Here is a 22,097-nt window from a genome sequence, read left to right on the forward strand (position 1 = left end):
CCTGCATGAAAAACCTCCTAAGCTTATCTTTACCAGCTTAGGTCAAAACTTCCCCAAGGTACAAAATATTTCCCCCGTTGTCCTTAGCCTGGCCGCTACCACCACCAAACTAATACTGGTTACTGGGGAAGAGCTGTTTGGACGCGTCTTTCCCCCCAAAATACTTCCCAAAACCCTGCACCCCACTTCCTGGACAAGGTTTGGTAAAAAGCCTCACCAATTTGCCTAGGTGACTACAGACCCAGACCCTTGGATCTTAAGAACAATGAACAATCCTCCCAACACTTGCACCCCCCCTTTCCTGGGAAATGTTGGATAAAAAGCCTCACCAATTTGTATAGGTGACCACAGACCCAAACCCTTGGATCTGAGAACAATGGAAAAGCATTCAGTTTTTTACAAGAAGACTTTTAATAAAAAATAGAAATAAATAGAAATAAAGAAATCCCCCCTGTAAAATCAGGATGGTAGATATCTTACAGGGTAATTAGATTCAAAAACATAGAGAACCCCTCTAGGCAAAACCTTAAGTTACAAAAAAGATACACAGACAGAAATAGTTATTCTATTCAGCACAATTCTTTTCTCAGCCATTTAAAGAAATCATAATCTAACACATACCTAGCTAGATTACTTACTAAAAGTTCTAAGACTCCATTCCTGTTCCGTCCCTGGCAAGAGCAGCACACAGACAGACACAGACCCTTTGTTTCTCTCCCTCCTCCCAGCTTTTGAAAGTATCTTGTCTCCTCATTGGTCATTTTGGTCAGGTGCCAGCGAGGTTACCTTTAGCTTCTTAACCCTTTACAAGTGAGAGGAGCTTTCCCCTGGCCAGGAGGGATTTCAAAGGGGTTTACCCTTCCCTTTATATTTATGACAAGTGTATATATAGCAGTATAAACAAGTCATTAAATACAATTTTAGTTTGTACTGACTTTGCTAGTGTTTTTTATGTAGCCTGTTGTAAAACTATGCAATTATCTAAATGAGTTTGGCAGAAAGACATCAGAGCTGTCCACAGCAGTCAAGCTGAGGGGGACTGCCCTTATCTACATCCACTTGACTACTACCAAGTCAAACAATTTGGGAATGTGGTATGGGTGAATAAGGATGTGAAGTGGAGTGAGGTGGGAGATCTAACAACCAGCCAAGAATAATGACTGAGGCTCTGAGGACTGTCCCATTTATCTATTTTGTGATTTTTGCTTAATTTCATTTTAAAATTTATTAAAATAGTTTATTCCAAATAAAATTACCATGGCCAGCTATCTGAAGGGATAGTCTACAGTACACCAGGACCAACTAACATGATTCTAAGGTAGTTAAACTGTATCTACATTAGATGCAAAATGGTTTTTCATATCCCATTTAGTAACTTGATTTTGAAAGGCAGCATTTTTCCTGTCTAGACTAGGCCAGGGAAGCCATTACAAATGGTTGAAAATAATTGAAAGCATCCACCTCTTCATCAGCTTTCATTGTAAAGTAAGAAGACCTTTTCTTATGTTTGTATTTCTGTTCTGTCACACTGGGTTATATTAATTCAAATAACTAAAGCACATACTCAAAAAGTATGTCTGTGAATTTCTTGTTTGTATCCTGCTAGCAAATTTTGCCCTAAATGTCTAAAAGTAATTATTAATTGAGATTGAATAACTCAATTGAACTAAAAAAGAAAAACCTACTCAAGGAAACTAACCTAACAGTTTGAGGAAAAACACTTGGAGGCAGGAGTTACGGCAGTATATAAATAAGTGTGTCAGGAAAGAAGAGCTGAATCTGACTCAGAATTTGAACTGAAGGACAGTTTCCAGTTCTCACTTGGACTGGGGTCACAGTTCTAGCAGCTAAAATAATTAGCTCAACAGGTATATAAGCAGAAGCCAAAATGGTAAATACTTTTTATTAAATAGTTACCGTTTGAACTCTGACCTTTTCTCTTGGTCAGTCTGAAGAACTTTGTCCTCATCTCTTGCACTAACGCTATGAAAGAAATTACACATAAAATTTGTTCATAAAGCAAGCAAACAGTGAAAGACTGCCCTCTAGTGACACCTGACAGTAATCTTTCAGAGGTTGGTCTACTCCTTCACAAGGACCAAGTTATTTCAAATCTGCCAGGGTTGGATTTTTTTTTTTTTTTTTGGATTAAGACATTTTGAAAATCTTCCTCAAAAGTAACAAAAGACTTGGGAACATGGTTGAATCAGAAATGTATAGGTTTACTCATAATTCTTTGAAATTCCCTGGAATCAAATTAGATTTTGTCTTCTGTGGTTCCAGGTAAACAAGCAAGCCATAAACTGAGGGCAGCCAATAATACTTATGAGTCTTCTCCATGGTAAGAATTCCTGATGGTTGTTTTTCTGTTGTTTCTTGGGAGAAGGGGCTTAGAATTGCTTTTCTTCTGGGTTCCCCTCGAAACCTGTTACACCTGTATAATATTTGTTCATTGGCCTTTTACTGCTACAGACCCAACACAATGCCACTTTTTAGGGTGAGTATATTTCTGCCCACAAGTCACAAAGCTTAGCTGGTAGATATCTCATCTTCTAATGATATGTTCCACAGTTTATTAGCAGGGCCATCCGAAAAAGCTAATTTACAAAGCCTACAGCAGCTGGCAAAAAGCATTCATCAACAAACTGGGGAGGATTGGCTAGGCTCTCTATTTTCTGGTTGGGGCCTTTCCCCGTGGCTAAGTGGGTTGTTTAGCCTATTATTTAAGTTTTTTTCCCTGTATTAATCATGCTATGTTTACAGTATTATATGTAGTCCTATATAAAAATGCTTATTTTACATAGCTTTAAAAATTTTAATTTTATGCATAGCCCGCTAGTAAGCAAATAAAAATAAAAAAACTCAAGCAACAAAAATAAGTATTCTCAAAAAAAAAAAATTGTTAAAAACCCCAGGGCATAGCCACTAGTTAAGTCAAAAAAATAAAAGGCCATAAAAGTAAAAAAAAAAGTCTCCCTGCTGTAGGCCTAAGAGCTTCTTTTCAACCCCCCTTAATAAAACTCAGGCCTGGCTGGTTTAAGTAAAGCTCTTTTGCTCTTAAAACAATGTTGCAGTTGTAAATAATGCCTCATAATATAAAGTTTGCTAACGCCAAGTTAAAAATAATAAAAAAAACTGCTACAAAGCTAGACAAAATGTGCTAGTTGTTTAAGTTGCTAAAAATGTTTATTAAAAATTGCAAAAAATAAACATTGTTGTAACCCATATAAAAAAAACCAAAGTATTTGTGCAAAGCTTTAATTAACTAATATGTAGTGCAGTAGCACTGAAAAATATAAATGTGTATATAATAACCTGCTCTGGTGTGCAGGATTTGAGATTTCTCTCCCTGTACCTTTCTTTAAAATTCCAAATGAACTTTTATGCTTCTCCATCCCATTGTGTTTAATAAGTAACGCACATCGGGCAACAAACCCCTGCTGTTGTTTTGCCTCTGGGCACTGGGTGCTGGCAACACTATTTTAACTGCTTGGCAGTTCTAAAAACAAGTATAGAAATAAATCAAATTTTAATATTTTGAAGGTTTTATTAATTGATTGTATTTCATCTTTCCTGTTGGAGCACATCTCCCAGTCTCTTACTGTGAAATTAAATAATACATCTGTGAATGGAAGGATCTCTGTCATGTTATTTTACTCTAAGCCAATGACTTAGATTCTTCCCTGCCATGTGGCAACACTGTGATCCTCTGCTGGTGAAAAGCTGTTTTCAAGCTGGCATAGCCAGCCAGTAGATGATTCTCCCTATGTTAGGAAATTCTAACTAGTGTAGAGCCACCTCCGCCTCCTCCTCGCCCTTGGAGTAGTGGCGGGGGTAAAAGTAACTTAAAGGACTTACTGGTACGCCAGAGTCCTGAGTGGGGGTGTGGCCTCAACCGGAAGAGGTGGGGGCTTTAAATCAAGATTTAAAGGCCCCCGGGCTCCAGCTGTGGCTGGGAGCCCCAGGGCCTTTAAATCACCCTGGAGCTAATAGCTGCAGAAGTGGCTGGGAGCTCAGGGCCCTTAAATCACTGCACAAGTCTTGCCATCGCTACCCCGGGGCTCCGCCAGAGCCCTGTGGCTGCTCGGGTTAGCGGTGGCAGGGCTCCGGTAGTGATTTAAAGGGCCCGGGGCTCCCCGCAGTGCCCGGTGCACCAGGACCTTTAAATACCCTCCCAAGCCCGGCTGCTGGAGCTCCGGGGCTCCAGCAGCTGGGCTCTGGCGGTGATTTAAAGGGCCAGGGCTCCCCACAGTGGCGGGAGCCCCGGGCCTTTAAATCACTGCTGGGGAAGCCGGTCCGGTCTGGCATGGTGTACCGGACCGGTTTACTTTCACCTCTGGGTAGTGGACAAGGTTGATGAAAAGGAGGTATGACTGGGATTTTCCTACACATTGGTCATTCTTAGCTGTTAGAACATCTCCTGGGGGCTGTGGATAGACGGCACAATTTAGAATAGCCCTGAGGTTGCTTTAAATTGCTTAAACTGAGTTTGAGCACAAAAAGCACACAGACTCAAGGGTCCTGTCCCATTTCTGTAATCCAGGTAGGTCTTAAATCTATACTACATTAATTATGGACTGAGATGACAGCAAAATCTATAGTACATAATATTTTTCATTTTAAGGCCCGTTCCTAGTTGCTTATAATTATTCCAAACTGTAACAACTTGGGCTGAAATTTTCCATGCTGCTTCCCTGCCACAGCCTGATTTTGCTAAACTTAAAAATAAAAATAAAAAATGGTTCAGTTGTTTCTGAGAATGGGATTGGGGGGAAATGTAGTTTTCCCAATGTTAAACCAAAACCTTTATTTCTGTGTTTTAGCACCTTCAGACTTTGGAACAGGAACTTGGAAATTTGGCAGGGGAACAGTCTTGGGGCAAGAGAGATGTCTTCTGCTGCCCCTGTGAATAATCTACACAGATTTGGCCAAGTCATCAGACACTGAAAATCACCATTTCTACATATTCACTGGAGTTTGTTAGAGGCTTGCTGCTAAAATCTTTAAACATTCCATCTCCATGGAACATGCCCTCAGGCTCCAAGGAGCTTCCTGCATGGTAGGTGTGAAGTTATTGACATGAACTGTGACCGTACAGATTGTTGTTGCAACCAAGGTCCTATAGGTGCACCAAATCTTGTACAAAGGAAGTCAAGGTTGTAGAAAGGTTGTAATTTGCTGGTTATGATTATGCGGTCTGTATGAGTGTATCATTTTTGTATTTGAAGTTATGAATATTGGCTATGTCAGGGGCGGGCAAACTTTTTGGCCTGAAGGCCGCATTGGGTTTCCAAAATTGTATGGAGGGCCGGTTAGGGGAGGCTGTGCCTCCACAAACAGCCAGGTGTGGCATGGCCCCCGCCCCCATCCGACCCCCCTGCTTCTCACCCCCCCCCGGCCCTTCCCCGGGACTCCTGCCCCATCCAAACCCCCTGTTCCCTGATGGCCCCCCGGGACCCCTGCCCCATCCACCCCCCCCCCTGCTCTCTGTCCCCTGACCATCCCTGGACTCTCTGCCCCTAACTGTGCCCCGCCGCCCCATCCAACCCCTCCTCTCATTCCTGACAGCCCCCACCAGGACCCCTACCCCATCCAACCACTCCTTCTCCCTGATCACCTACAGACCCCCCACCCCTAACTGCCCCCCACTGCCCCATCCAACCCCTCTCCTTCCTGACTGCCCCTCCCCCCCAGGACCCCTGCCCCATGCAACCACCTCTTCTCCCTGTCCCCTGACTGCCCCCCGCTGTCCCATCCAACCCCTCCTCTCATTCCTGACTGCCCACCCGGGACCCCTGCCCTCATTCAACCCCCCTGTTCCCCGCCCTCTGACCACCCCGACCGCTATCCACCCCCCAGCCCCTAACCGCCACCCCGAACTCCCCTGCCCTCTATCCAACCCCCCCTGCTCCCTGCCCCCTTACCACGCTGCCTGGAGCACTGACAGCTGCACCAGGACAGGCAACCGCGCAACGCAGCACAGAGCACCAGGACAGGCCGGGCTCTGCAGCTGCGCTGCCCCAGGAGCTCACAGCCTCACCGCCCAGAGCACTGCACCAGCGGCACAGTGAGCTGAGGCTGCAGGGGGGTGGGGGAAACAGCAGGGGGGCTAGCCTTCCAGGTCAAGAGCTCAGGGGCCGGGCAGGAGGGTCCCACAGGCCTGATGTGGCCCGCAGGCTGTAGTTTGCCCACCTCTGGGCTATGTACTTGTATCTCAATGTGTTTGATTCTAAGTAGCCTCAGTGAAGCATTTGGCCAGCTTCTTGAGAAAGGACCATTCTCTGTAAGCACCCAATCAAGAAATATTTAACTGACAATGGACTTTGGGAGATGCCAGTCTATATCTGAGCTTTCCTGGGAATGTTCAAACTAACATGTAAACAATGGCATCGGCCTGCAAAAAGCTGAATCATTCATGGACATGTGACTTGCCCAGGAGGCTACAAATTCCATCTTGTTGCTGAGACTTTGCACAGAAGAACAAAGGGGTTTCCGCCCACAAGAGAGAGAGAATATAAAAGGGCCTGGAAGCCTCTCCATTTTGTCTTCAGCTGGTTCAAGAAGTGGCCTCTCCACCCCAAAGAGATGCCTGAAAGAAACTGAGACAAAGGACTGTAACTATGGGCGTGTGAGTGATTGCTGGACCCAGGCCATAAGCCACAATGTTGGTCTGAAAAGGATTGGTCCCAGACTAGGAAGGAGTCTAGTCTGTGAAAGAAGCTTATTGGAACATCTCAGAGGGTGAGATTTACCTGTATTCAGTTTCCTACTATATTAGGCTTAGATTTGCGTGTTTTATTTTGCTTGGTAACTTACTTTGTTCTGTCTGTTATTACTTGGAACCACTTAAATCCTACTTTTTATACTTAATAATATCACTTTTGTTTATTATTGAACCCAGATAAGTAATTAATACCTGGGGGAGCAAAGAGCTGGGCATATCTCTCTATCAGTGTTATAGAGGGTGCACAATTTATGAGTTTACCCTGTATAAGCTTTATACAGAGTAAAATGAATTTATTTGGGGTTTGGATCCCATTGGGAGCTGGGTGTCTGGGTGCTAGACAGGAGCGCTTCCTAAGCCATTTTCAGTTAAGTCTGCAGCTTTGGGGGCATGGGTCAGACCCTGAGTCTATGTTGCAGCAGATTAGCATATCTGGCTCAACAAGAAAGGGTTCTGGAGGCGAAAAAGGGCTCAGAGGTAGCCTCAGCACATCAGGTGACAGTCCCAAGGGGGGGTCTGTGAACCAACCCGTCACAGTAGGTACAGAGCTAAAGACTTGGTGGGACATAGTAGCACAATCAGCAGCAGAATATTGTATGACTTAGAGGAAGGTGTGCACGATTGGGAACCTGAAAATAACCTTCAAGTTTTAGCTTTTCTACTGACTTGTGTTGTTAATTTGGTGTACTTCAACCCTCCTACCTTGGGAGACAGGCAAGTATCATTCCCTGCATTGCTGGAGGAGCTGAGAGATTGCACATGGTCATTTCTAATGGAGCTAAGAATAGAACTCAGGTCTCTAAAATAGCAGATACAAAACTCATCTATAGCTGTGGTGCTTTTCAGACACAACATGCCAAATCTGTGTGATTGGGTGTGCTGTCTGTGTTAAGTTTTTGCACAGGTCTGGTCTGATCAAATTGAAATCGGTGTGTGAGCTGTTAATTTCCCTTGAAGAAAAGGATATCAAGGGGGAAAAGAATGGGGATAAAAAGGTTCCAGGTAAGTTGACAGCCTTCTCTTCCCTCCCCCAATAAATCTTCACATGAGGCACCATTCTTTTAGCCCCCACCCCCTCAGCAGAAAAGTTTGGTTGTGGGCAGGGGCACGGGCACAGGACAGGGTGAGGTGGGCTCTGGGTGGCGCTCAACTGGGCGGCTCCCCGGAAACAGCAACATCCCCCTTGCTTAGCTGCTAGGCAGAGGCATGGCCGGGCAGCTCCGCATGCTTCCTCCACACAGGCCACCACCCCCGCAGCTCCCATTGGCTGCATAATATAATGTGTCCTACAGAGGCCTGTGGCTCATTGAAGTAAGATGAGAAACCATTTATCCCCCTGATAATTAGGGTGCATATTATTATTGCACTCCAGTACAAGTGGTGATAGTGATTACCATGAATCAGAGTAGAAGCTAAATGGCACTATTATTACATTAAAACTTCAAGTAGTTTGGTGTCACAACACCACCTCTGTGCTGGGTGTGTGTAGTAGTGTTCACTATTTCCCTGCGTTGCAGTTTTAATGTTTGGAGAGAGAGTGAAAATCATCAAAATCTTGTCCTTGTTAGAAATCGCTATAGACAAACCCTTCCTTGGTGAACATATACATCGGACTTCAGGCGCTAGACATGCTTGCCTTACTCTCCTGAACAGATAGGAGAGCAGAAGAACTATCTGTGCAGGAAGAAAAGGAGTACTTGTGGCACCTTAGAGACTAACCAATTTATTTGAGCATGAGCTTTCGTGAGCTACAGCTCACTTCATCAGATGTATACCGTGGAAACTGCAGCAGACTTTATATACACACAGAGAATATGAAACAATACCTCCTCCCACCCCACTGTCCTGCTGGTAATAGCTTATCTAAAGTGATCAACAGGTGGGCCATTTCCAGCACAAATCCAGGTTTTCTCACCCTCCACCCCCCCCACAAATTCACTCTCCTGCTGGTGCTAGCCCATCCAAAGTGACAACTCTTTACATAATCAAGTCGGGCTATTTCCTGCATAGATCAAGGTTTTCTCACATCCCCCCCACCCCCATACACACACAAACTCACTCTCCTGCTGGTAATAGCTCATCTAAACTGACCACTCTCCAAGTTTAAATCCAAGTTAAACCAGAACATCTGGGGGGGGGGGTAGGAAAAAACAAGAGGAAACAGGCTACCTTGCATAATGACTTAGCCACTCCCAGTCTCTATTTAAGCCTAAATTAATAGTATCCAATTTGCAAATGAATTCCAATTCAGCAGTTTCTCGCTGGAGTCTGGATTTGAAGTTTTTTTGTTTTAAGATAGCAACCTTCATGTCTGTGATTGCGTGACCAGAGAGATTGAAGTGTTCTCCGACTGGTTTATGAATGTTATAATTCTTGACATCTGATTTGTGTCCATTTATTCTTTTACGTAGAGACTGTCCAGTTTGACCAATGTACATGGCAGAGGGGCATTGCTGGCACATGATGGCATATATCACATTCGTGGATGTGCAGGTGAACGAGCCTCCGATAGTGTGGCTGATGTTATTAGGCCCTGTGATGGTGTCCCCTGAATAGATATGTGGGCACAATTGGCAACGGGCTTTGTTGCAAGGATAAGTTCCTGGGTTAGTGAAACCTATCTGTGCAGGATTCTCCTAAAAGTAACCCTTAGTATTTTACCTGCTCACAGAAGCAGGCTAGGGTAACTGCGATCTGCACCTTCATCTAAGGAGAAAACTAGGATGTTTTTGTTGGCTATTCCCTCTGCCGGGCTTCTCAGTGCATCCTATTGGCTCTGTCGCTCTTGGTTAGCCGCTCCCCCTGTTCGCTCCACCTAGCTACGCCAATGCAGCTTGTATGTTCTTTGGGACATTGTTGTATTTTCCCCGGCTAAGGAGCTCAGGGCCTTCTCATGTTCAGCTCCTAACGGAATAGCACGGTGGTTGGTTTTTGTAGGACAGCCCGAAATTTGAACGGTACGCTAAGGCCCCTTGGGGTCAACCTGGAAGATACGCGGCCGGGTTTGATCAACTTCATGCCATAGTCCTCATCTGCCCCACGGTGGCAGCAGCACGAAGCCCAGCAAAGTGCTGTCGTCAGCCCAGACCGGGGGCCGGGCGCAGGAGGGGCGGCTGAAGCCGTGGCCAGGCCAGGCCCGCTGCTCTCCGAGCCCGGGGGGGCCAAGGACGGAGCCTGTGCGCGCGGGGGCGCCCGGCCGGGGGCGCAGAGCGGGAATGGCAGTGGAGGCGGAGGGGGCAGCGCTGCGCAGGCCGGGGCCTGGCGGGCTCGGCGCCAGCGGAGGCGGGAAGGCCGGGGACAGGCCGGCCCCTGGCTTTGGAGCTTGTATATGGCTACGAGGCGGGGGGGAGGGAGGAGCCGGGCAGGCCGGGGCGGGGACCGGCCCCTGCCTCAGCTCCGGGGCACGGGCGGCCGCTTGCTCCTCCCCCTGCCCTGGCGACGGTTTCCACGGGGACAGCGGAGTGGAAGTGCCTGGAGCCGCGCCGGGCAGCCGCCAGCCCCAGCCAGGCTCGCCTCGGCCCCGCAGGCGGCGGGTGTTAGCCGTCGCCCCAGACCCACTCCCGGGGCCCTTCCCGGGCTCTCGTCCCGCGCTCTGCTGGGCTGTGGGCAGGGGTGACTCGCCCAGCCCGACCGGACCCTCCGGCTCCGGCATAAATAACCCCCGTGTGGCCCGGCGCAGGGGCCGCGCCGCAGGCAGAACCCGAAGCCCCGGGGAGTCAGCCGGTCGGCGCCGTGGGCACTGCAGGCAAGGTGGGTGGGGAGTCCGGGGCTGGGCTGGGCTGGGCGCAGGGCTGAACGTTTCACCCGCACACACGAACGCCTGGCCAGCTCCCGCCAGGCAGCCGCCCCTCCCGCCAAACAGTCATGGAACTGCCCGCACTCACCCCAGTCCTGCGCGTTTAACTAGGCAGCCAGCCACTTCTCCAGCTCTACAGCTACCCATCCAACCATTCAACTGCCCACGCAATCGCCCATGCGCCTGTCCCACCATGCAACTGCTGCAGGTTCAACTGTGCAGCCAGGCACGTAGCCACCTGGCCATGCACCTGTACAATCACCCAGCCTTCCAACCAGCCAGCCAGGTGCCCAACCATGCAGCTGTCCAGCCTTCCTATCACCTGCATAGTCAGGCAGTCACTCACCCAGCTTCCAATTGCCTAGCCACCCATCCAACCATGCACCCACACAGCCACCTGTTCTGCCTTCCAATTACTCAGCCACCCTCCCAGCCATAGATGCTAACCACCGAGCCTTCCAACCACCCATTTAGCCGTTCACTCACCCAGCCATATGACCGCCCAACCATCTATCTGCCTACTCATCCATACAGCTATCTATTAATCCACATACCCACCCACTAGGTCAGCCACTCATTTTCCCACTCAGCCACCCACCTGCTCACTCAGTCATCTACCTCTCCATGCACCCGTTCAAGGAGGCGTCCAGCTGCCCATACAACTGCTCACTTCCCCACTTAGAGCCCATGAATGCAGGGGGAGAAACAACCTGATGCTGGGTCCCGGGCTTGTATGGAGTTTCCTTCAAGCCACCCTCCTTCCTTCAGGAGGTGCCAGGAACTCGCCAGCTCCTACTCCCTTCCCTGACAATGTCTTTTGTTTGTGAGCTGGGCTCTGCTGGGTCTAGCTACTCCTTGCGAGGGCCAGCAGCACTGCAGTGCCAGTTCTGTGCAGGGGGGGAAAGGACATTCTGACTACTCCAGTGAAAAAACAGCATTGTTTGTTGGTGTGATATAACTTATCTCTAAAGTCCTAAAGATATCTGAGTTACTATGGTAGCTCCCTGGGGTCATTTCTTCTGGAAAGCGGATTTCTAAAAAGGGTAAAGTGGGCTGGAGTTAGGATAAACTATTAAAAAATTAAGTGAGAGGTTGACCTGAGCCAGAGACGTTTGTTTGACCTTCATGTTAAAGAGAGCACTAAAGCAGCAGTATTTGAGATCTACTCCTGTAGAGACCCACCTGCGTACATGAAGATTGAGGAAGCCTGGTTTAAGGGCCAGAGACTAATTACTGGAAGGGCCAGGTTATTGAGTATATAGGGATGTACCAAAAGTTGTTGGAGAGCTAATGTGTTAAAGAATTCTCTTCTGACTTTAGATAGTATTGTGTTCAGTTGAAATGGACTTCTGTGTATCTAGTAAACATTATTTGTCCTTTTATCATTTGGAAATCATTTAGAAATATTATTTGTTTTATGTTGCTTCATTTGTGTTGCTTTCTAGCAAAAGTTGATAAGATCTGGGCTGTATTCCTATCTGTGCGCCTTTGGGCAAGTCAATCACCCTGTTCTTCTTTTTCTTCCTCTGAGGCAACTGGGATAATATTTACCTAGTAATGTTTGTAAAATCTTTTGAGGTTCTTTAAGGGAAAGTACTGTAGCAGTGAAAAGTATTATTTTTAATTATTAATCTGGTCTACATTAAAGAAAGTTGTATAGAAGAGAACTCAGGGGAGAGATCAGAGATAAGTGTTGGTAAAATCAACAAAAGAAAACTCAATCTCTTGAAAACTTGGATGTTTAACCCTTCTTCTGCATCCAGAATTGTCATATTGTTGAACCAAAGGAGGGCTGTTATTGTATAATTTTCTTGTGGGGTGAGACAAAATGGGGGTAAAATAGGCTATCTGTGAATGGGAACTCTAGGCCAGGCTGGACAAATCAGGGTAGGCTTTGCCTACTTTATTAAGTTACATTCAATATGATTGTTACTCATGTTGTAAATTACCAATGAACATTTCTTTTAGTTTTGCCTAACCATATTCAAATATCACCCGTCTCTACTGGGAAACAAGAAAAACCCTTTCTCTGCATTTTCTCTCCTCTCCTCCTTCTGTTGCCAGTCTTACCATCCATCAGCCTCCTCCTAATTTTCAGTCTCCCCTCCCCACCATGTTGTTTACCAAGTTATTTCCCTGCTGAATTGCCCCACTTGACATAGCTTGTATTTGCAGCATTGTCACTGAAATAAACTAATATTCTGTCTCTCACACTGTACTATTAAAACACAAGTATAATTTATTTATACCTCTAGGTGGCAATTGCAGACTGTAATTTGTTTTAGAGAATCATATGATAACACATTGTTTTCTCAAGGGTTTAATCTGGTGGCATCCAGTTTGCTATGGAACAATGATTACTCCTGTTGGAATTCTGTGCTAAAAAATTAAAAATTCTGCAACAAAAAATTCTGCACACAATATTTTAAAATTCTGCATATTTTATTTGTCAAAATAACAATATAATCACACCAGTTTCAATTATTTTAGGTCATTTATTTCAAAATACCTGTCAGCAAGTATATCTGTAACAATACAGACAACAAAAAAGATTCAGGAAAGGTTTTTTGACAACTAGCTTCCTTACTAGGCATATTAATACAGAACTCTGAGTAATAATTCATTTAAACTACAATACAGAACCGTGTTTCCCGCACCCCTCAGAAGCAGAGCAAAGGCTTGGGGGAGTCAGAGGTAAGGGAGGAGTTGAGGGAGAGGGAAGTAAATTGCTGGGAAGGAGCCTGGGTGTGAATTTGGAGGGCTGTTGGGTATGGGTGGGAAAAGTATGGTATGACATTGCATTCCATGTGCTTTATGAAAATATGCTTATGAATGTGAATATGATATAACTGGAATCTGATTTATGCAAAAGGTCTCTTGTAAGGTATCATTACAAAGCTTATAATCTACTGTGTGTGTTCATCCTATTTGTATGTATGTATCATGCTTGTATCTCAAGCTAGAAATATGAAGTATAACTCTGAGGTCCTAATGTAATTATGCAAACTGTGGGCCATTAATAATGGCTTGGAATCTTGATGGCTTCCATTGAATTGGTTGTGAATGGGTTTATTTATCCGTAAGCCTTTCTGTGTACGTGTGGGCCAGCCCATGGGTAATGAAGAATGAGGTCTTACAGTGACATGTCACCTGAGACTGGAATCCATCTTAAATCTGGTACTTTTACATTTAGAAGGAGGGGTGGGGACCCAGAGAGACAAAAGTTTCCTGCCTTGTGCCAAAGCTATAAAAGGGGGTGAAACAGTACAAAGGAGGCTGCCAGTCATGAGAACACCCTGGGTTACCACCTAAGGCTGCCAGTCATGAGAAAACTCCTAGTTTCCACCTAAGATGTCTGCTGGAACTAACAAGGACAGTACCAGGAAAAGGATTGGGCCCAGACTAGGAAGGAGTCTAGTCTGTGAAAGAAGCTTATTGGAACATCTCTGAGGGTGAGATTTTACCTGTAATCAGTTTCTTAATGTATTAGGCTTAGACTTGTGTGTTTTTGCTTCATTTTGCTTGGTGACTGACTTTGTTATGTCTGTTATTACTTAAAACCACTTAAATTCTATTTTTATACTTAATAAAATCACTTTTGTTTATTAATTAACCCAGAGTAAGTGATTAATATATAGGGGAGCAAACAGCTGTGCATATCTCTTTATCAGTGTTATAGAGGGCAGACAATTTATGAGTTTATCCTGTACAAGCTTTATACTGAGTAAAACGGATTTATTTGGGGTTTGGATCCCATTGGGAGCTGGGTGTCTGGGTGCTGGAGGTAAGTAACCTGCTGAGCTGTTTTCACTTAAAGCCTGCAGCTTTGAGGGTGTGGACCAGACCTGGGTCTGTGTTGCAGCAGGCTAGCATGCCTGGCTCAACAAGGCAGGGTTCTGGAAGTCCCAAGCTGGCAGGGAAAACGGGCTCAAAGGTAATTCCAGTACGTAAGGTGACAGTGTCAAGGATGTCTCTGTGACCGAACCCGTCACATATGGAACAGTTTTTTGGGGGGGGGGGGGGGGCGGACAGGGAGGGATTGTTAGGGAGCTTCCCCCATGCAGACCCTGGGTGACCCCTAGCCTCTCCCATTCAGGTAGGCACATCTGCCCATCCCCATGTGTCTCTGTGCCCTCACCAGCCAATCCCCTGTCCCTATGTCGCCCTGTACCCCGTCCTCATGTGTCTCTGTGCCCTCACTCAGCCACTCCCTGTCCCTGTGTAGCTCTGCCCCCCTCCCCCTGTCCCCATGGGTCTCTGCACCTCCCTCCACCCTTGTCCCTGTGCCTCCACTCCCATTCGGCCCCTGCCCCAGTCTGTCCTGCCCCACTAGCCCTTATGAGCCCTGAGATAATGCTTCTGGTAGATTGAGATAGTGTGCATTTCTTGCAGTTCTTGAGCAGTTTCCAGAGCTGGCCTTAAGAACAAACAAAACAACTGACTGCTTTTGGGTGAAATACTGTCCCCATGAAAGTCAATGGGAGTTTTATTATTCACTTGAGTTGTGCCAGGATTTCACTCCCAGGACTTGGGGACTCCACATAGCTTCAGTAACACTCAACCTGATCACTCTCTAGTAGAAGGATCGCTTGTTTTGTTTTGATCTTGGTTAAACCTTCGCTACTGTTTATGTTTTGTGTCATCCAGAAAGTGACTCTACAGAAATAACATTGTGGGATCCATGTTTGTCTTTCAGTTAGTTCATATGAAATTTGATCAATTTTTTTTATCTGTCAAATGCAGAAACCTGGATCTGGATTCTTTCCTTCTTGAGTATAATTACTGTTATTTCAAATGAAACTGAGGTGTATTATAGGTATAATTAAAGTGGAATGATTGTCCATTTCATCACACCTGTACTAGAGATGTCTTACCGGTTAACTGCTTTAACCATTAATGCCTGGGCTGGCTAGCCAGCCGGCTTCTGCGGCCCCATGCCAGCTGGAGTGGGCCCAGCAGTGCCAGCCAGCCGGAGCAGGCCTAGCCACAGCGCCCAGATGGAGCAGCACTGCCTGGATGGAGTGGGCCCAGCTGCAGAGCTCGACCAGAGCAGTGCCGGGCAGCTGGAGCAGGCCAAGCTGCCACCCCGCCACCCCGGCGGGATGGGCCCCAGCCACTTAAACAGTTAACCATTTAAACAATTACAAATATTTAGTTTAAACAGTTAACTTTCTAAACAGTATTTACATCCTTAACCTGTACACTCCTTTTGGTATCAAAATACGATATATTGTAAGTACATTGGAAGCAGGAAGCCTGCTAAACAACCAGTAGGGTCCCTGGCCCAACGAGATGCAAAAGAGCACTCAAGGAAGATAAGGCCATTGCAGAGAAACTAAATGAATTTTTTGCATCGATCTCCATGGCTGAGGATGTGAGGGAGATTCCCTATCCTCTCCAATCCCAAAGCCATTCTCTTTAGATGACAAATCTGAGGAACTGTCCCAGATTGAGGTGTCATAAGAGGAGGTTTTGGAACAAACTGATCAATTAAACAGCAATAAGTCACCAGGACCAGATGGTATTCACCGAAAAGTTCCTCAAATGTGAAATTGCAGAACTAGTAATTGTGATATGTAACCTATCATTGAAATCAGCTTCTGTACCAGGTGACTGGAGGATAGCTAATGTGACGCTAATTTTTAAAAAGGACCCCAGAGGCGATCCTGGCAATTACAGTTCGGTAAGCCTAACTTCAGTACCAGGCAAATTGGTTGAAATTGTAGGAAAGAAAAGAATTATCAGACACATAGATGAACACGATTTGTTGGGGAAGAGTCAAAATGATTTTTGTAAATGGAAATCATACCTCACCAATCTACTTTGAGTATTCTCAAAGTATCCGACAAAGTATCCAAGAAGCATGTGGACAAGGGTGATCCAATGTATATAGTGTATTTAGATGTTCAAAAAGCCTTTGACAAGGTCCCTCAACAAAGGCTCTTAAACAAAGTAAGCTGTCCTGGGATAGGAGGGAAGGTCCTCCCATGGATCAGTAGCTGATTAAAATATAGGAAACAAAGGATAGGTATAAATGGTCAGTTTTTAGAATGTAGGGGGTAAATAATGGTGTCCCCCAGGGCTCTGTACTGGAACCAGTGCTGTTCAACATATTCATAAATAATCTGGAAAAAGAGATAAACAAAGGTGGCAAAATTTGCAGGTGATACAAAATTACTCAAGATAGTTAAGTCCAAAGCAGACTGTGAAGAGTTACAAAGGGAAGTCACAAAACTGGGTAACTGGGCAACAAAATGGCAGATGAAATTCAATGTTGATAAATGCAAAGTAATGCACATTGGAAAACATAATGTCAACTATACATACAAAATGATGGAGTCTAAATTAGCTGTTACCTCCCAAGAAAGAGATCTTGGAGGCATTGTTGGATGGTTTTCTGAAATCATCCATTCAATGTGTAGGGGCTTTCAAAAAAGCGAGCAGAATGTTGGGCATCAAGAGGAAAGGGATAAATAATAAGACAGAAAATATCATATTGCCTCTATATAAATCCATGGTACACCCACATCTGGAATACTGCGTGCAGATCTGGTTGCTTCACCTGAAAAAAGCTATATTAGAATTGGAAAAGGTTCAGAAAAGGGCAACAAAAATGATTAGGGGTATAGAACAGCTTCCATATGAGGAGAGGTTAATAAGACTGGGACTTTTCAGCTTGGAAAAGAGATGACTAAAGGGGGATATGATTGAGGCCTGTAAAATCATGGCTGGTGTGGAGAAAATAAATAAGGAAGTGTTATTTACTCTTTCTCATAACACAAGAAATAGGGGTCCCCAAATGAAATTAATAGGCAGCAGGTTTAAAACAAACAAAACCAAGTATTTCACACAATGCACAGTCAATCAGTGGAACTCTGTCAGAGGATGTGGTGAAGGCCAAGATATAGGTTCAAAAAAGAACTAGACAAGTTCATGGAGGATAGATCCATCCGTAGCTACTAGCCACGATGGTTAGGGATGCGAAACCATGCTTTGAAGTGTCCCCTAGCTTCATAGAATCATAGAATATCAGGGTTGGAAGGGACCCCTGAAGGTCATCTCGTCCAACCCCCTGCTCGAAGCAGGACCAATTCCCAGTTAAATCATCCCAGCCAGGGCTTTGTCAAGCCTGACCTTAAAAACCTCTAAGGAAGGAGATTCTACCACCTCCCTAGGTAACGCATTCCCGTGTTTCACCACCCTCTTAGTGAAAAAGTTTTTCCTAATATCCAATCTAAACCTCCCCCACTGCAACTTGAGACCATTACTCCTCGTTCTGTCATCTGCTACCATTGAGAACAGTCTAGAGCCATCCTCTTTGGAACCCCCTTTCAGGTAGTTGAAAGCAGCTATCAAATCCCCCCTCATTCTTCTCTTCTGCAGGCTAAACAATCCCAGCTCCCTCAGCCTCTCCTCATAAGTCATGTGTTCTAGACCCCTAATCATTTTTGTTGCCCTTCGCTGGACTCTCTCCAATTTATCCACATCCTTCTTGTAGTGTGGGTCCCAAAACTGGACACAGTACTCCAGATGAGGCCTCACCAATGTCGAATAGAGGGGAACGATCACGTCCCTCGATCTGCTCGCTATGCCCCTACTTATACATCCCAAAATGCCATTGGCCTTCTTGGCAACAAGGGCACACTGCTGACTCATATCCAGCTTCTCGTCCACTGTCACCCCTAGGTCCTTTTCCGCAGAACTGCTGCCTAGCCATTCGGTCCCTAGTCTGTAGCGGTGCATTGGATTCTTCCATCCTAAGTGCAGGACCCTGCACTTATCCTTATTGAACCTCATCAGATTTCTTTTGGCCCAATCCTCCAATTTGTTCTGCTGAGTCAGGGCCTCTTCTGTTTGCCAGAAGCTGGGAATGGGTGACGGGATGGATCACTTGATGATTTCCAGTTCTGTTCATTCCCTCTAGGGCACCTGGCATTGCCCACTTGTGGAAGACAGGATGCTGGGCTAGATGGACCATTGGTCTGACCTAGTATGGCCATTCTTATGTACCATTTATTGTCACATATTCCTTCCCCTAAACCAGGGATGGCCAACCTGAGCCTGAAAAGGAGCCAGAATTTACCAATGTACATTGCCAAAGAGCCACAGTAATACGTCAGCAGCCCCCACCATCAGCTCCTCCACCCCGCTCCCAGCACTTCCCACCCACTGGCAGCCCCGCCAATCAGTGCCTCCTCCTCCCTTCCCGCACCTCCCAATCAGCAGTTTCGTGGCATACAGGAGGTTTGAGGGGGAGGGGGAGGAGGAGCGAGGGCACGGTAGGCTCAGGGGAAGGGGGGGGGAGGAGGAGTGAAGTGGGGCCAGGGCTTGTGGCAGAGCTAAGGGTTGAGCAGTGACCACCCCCCGACACATTGGAAAGTTGGTGCCTGTAGCTCTAGCCCCAGAGTTGGTCCTATGCAAGGAGCTGCATTTTAGTTTCTGAAGAGCCTCATGTGGCTCCAGAGCCACAGGTTGGCCACCCCTGCCCTAAACTCTAGCAAGAAGCTTTGTAATGTGATGAGTATTTTGAAGTTGTTGCTTTAGAAGATAATTGTGTGCTTAAAGCAGCTGTTTGGCCTTAAAGCCAATAAGCTCATGCATCTTTAAAAAGTCTGAACTGAGGCCCTGATTCAGCAAGATACTTAAGGTTGTGCCTAATTTTTAAACTCAGGAGCCATTCTATTGAAGTTAATGGATCTACTCACATGTTTAAAGTTAGACATGCCTAAGTACTTCGCTGAGCTGGATGATTTAACTGGGAATTGGTCCTGCTTCGAGCAGGGGGTTGGACTAGATGACCTTCTGGGGTCCCTTCCAACCCTTATATTCTATGATTCTATGATTCTATAGTGGTCCCACAGCTGGAGCTAGTGCTCCTACAGCTGATTCTGGACCCATGTACATTAATGGGAATTTTTCCATTGACGTCATTCGAGGCAGGATCAAGTTTTTAGCCTCAGAATGGAAAAGTAAAATTGCATCTTGTTTTAATTACTTAATCTAAACTAATATGCATTTTTTTACCTTTTTGCCTATAATTAGTTGCTTCAGTTCTGTAATGCTGCATTGAATATGTTCAGGAATGCCTCAGTTTATCTGTAAGAGTTATATCTGTAGTTCTACTCTTGCTGAAAAATGTCATTTTTGTGTCCATATATTTTTTTGCAGATGGAGCATTTATCTGAAAAAGCAGCTGAACAGCTCCGTGCTGAAATCATTAATGAAACAGATACACCTCGCACCCGCGACCTCAAGCTCTTACGGGCCAAGCGTTTAGCTTACTATGGAAGGAGTGGAAGGACAAAGATTTGCTCTTGTGGTACAGATAATAAACTAAGTTCATCAGCTTCCAGAGGAGCAGTTTTACATTCTGCAGTGAGCACTAAAGAAGAAGAAAATCAGACTTCCACATTAAGTGGCTCTCAGCAACCTAATGATGCAACAAATAGAAGAAAAATTTTAATTCAGAGATCATCTGGAGTAAACCATCAAGGAAAAGAACAAGAAACAATTATCAGAAATCCAGAAACGCATAGCAAGTGTATGAGCCAGACCTGTATTTCAGAATTAGATCATAGACTACTTGAGGATCTGACTGTTCCCGAGACACAAAAACTCCAGCATGTTATGAGTTGGGCACAACTGTTCCTTAGTAAATCTCAGCAAGCAGCTCATATGCCGAAATATTCACAGTTATCTCACGGACTTGCTTTGTCTCAAGACAATGAAAGTGAAATAGCACTAAGTAGGGAAACCAGAAGCTCATATCGTTCTTTGTCACAATCAACAGATGGTTTTAACCTCAATGCACAAGCTAATATTTGCAAGAGTTCCAGCTTTTCTTCAATCTCTGAAGTTAACTCAGAGCATACAGAAAGGTGCATTTCTCTTGACCCTTTAAGAGATAAAACATTATCCCCTGAAAACAAATGTTTTTATAACATTCAGGCTAATAATAATAATAAGAGAAAGACAATAATTAGGATCAAGAGAGAAAGAAGGGACCCTGAGATCTCCCTGGGTATTTTGAGCCAACTTGCACTTGCTGATGAAACCTGGAACAGCAAAGAAAAATCAAATTTTCAAAATATAGGTGAAAAAGATATGTGGTCAGAGATACATAGTGTCCAGCCAGAACCTCAAGTTGTGTGTAAAACTGGCAATTATTCAAGTAAAATGGCAGAGGTTCCATGTGAGGATCCTAGTACTTATTTTTGGGCTCCCCTAGTTGATAGTTCAGATGAGGAATTCACAGACAGAATTGTGAAGACAAAAAGATCAAATAGGTCTGGTGCTGAGATTAAGGAGCACAAAAAATCTTCACACAGCATATTTTCATTTAAAGAAAAAAATATAAAATATTTGAGTTCTGGTGTGTTGGGAGGTAGTATTGCCTCCATGAAGAAGACGTACAAAAATGGAAAACGGTCCATGGGAGAAAAGCACATATTAGAGAACAAAGAAAATTATAAACACAAAGATTTCAATTTGGCCTTAAAGGCTCATGGCTGCAGTGAAGGCAAGGTTATTGCAGGTAGAATCAAGGGAGAGGCTGAAAACAGATGTATCCCCTTCGCTGGTGAATCTGAGGTAGAAAATGATGAATTAGAAGATCTGGTGGTAGATTTTACACCTCTGAAGAGAGATACAGATCAGAGAAATGAATCAAGATTCAAGGATATGGAAGACTCAGATTATGCTGTTGAAGTGAGAAAATGGATTGGAGAAAAGCAAACAGACAGTATCTTCAGTAGCACAAGTTTTGACAAGAGTATGGGTAAAGGAAATAACTACAAGAGAGCTCAAAAAGAAATAGAGCTAAAATGCTCTAAGAAAGATCCAGCCATGCAAAGTAGCAATCCTTTGCTGAATTCATTAGTGAACCCTCCGGAACACACTTTTAAAGTTTGCCCCCCTGACTGTGCATGCCTCAGTTATCCAGATATGACTTGGTGCAGTGGATGTGGTTGTGTTTTATTAGGTATATTAACACAGTCTACTAAAGACAATATGGAACATAAATCCAAAGTATTCCTAGGAGATGTGACTGAGAAGCAGAAGAATGTTTTCAGTCAAGTCATCAAATCTTCACATGTTTCAGAAAGCAGCTCAGAGGAATTCCCCAAACTCAGAGAAAGAAGTGATGATTGCCAAAAGATATGCTGGGATGATAAGCCACTGTTATATTCAGACTGTGATATTAGTGTTTTGGATCAGTTAAATAAGGCCAGATGTCTTCATCCCAAAGAGAGAAACCAGCCATATTCTTTCCAAGAATACCTTGGATACTCTAAAGAGGAAAAGATCGCCAAACATCTTGAGGGTATGGTGATTGAGCAAGAGGAGACTGAAGAAACTCACAGTGACTGTGGAGCCACTGAACTAAGCTCTGTTAGTGACATAAATCCTGATGCCATAAAACAAGAGAATAGCCATCTTGAAGAACAGGACACATCTGAAGGAGAATCTACTTTTATGAAACTTTTGGATAATCTTGAGTTGAACAGTAAAACAGAGCAGAAAAAAAGCCACGTTTCAATAGGTAAAGAATTTTTTCACATTTGCTAAGTTGTTCAT

At 44.9% G+C, this 22,097-nt stretch overlaps 1 protein-coding gene across 1 annotated transcript in view; it reads left to right on the forward strand.

Annotated features, from left to right (window-relative positions):
* The first annotated feature begins 10,385 nt into the window (after window positions 1-10,385).
* LOC125636586 (uncharacterized) overlaps window positions 10,386-22,097 on the forward strand; it is a 114,362-nt gene continuing 102,650 nt past the window's right edge. The window contains exons 1-2 of the mRNA XM_048849946.2: window positions 10,386-10,474; window positions 19,689-22,062. Of these exons, the coding sequence (XP_048705903.2) occupies window positions 19,689-22,062 (2,374 nt within the window). The 5' untranslated portion in view covers window positions 10,386-10,474. The remainder of the gene's footprint in view (window positions 10,475-19,688; window positions 22,063-22,097) is intronic.

The sequence above is a fragment of the Caretta caretta genome, chromosome 5 (genome assembly GCF_965140235.1).
Source record: "Caretta caretta isolate rCarCar2 chromosome 5, rCarCar1.hap1, whole genome shotgun sequence".
In the NCBI taxonomy this organism is placed as follows: domain Eukaryota; kingdom Metazoa; phylum Chordata; order Testudines; family Cheloniidae; genus Caretta; species Caretta caretta.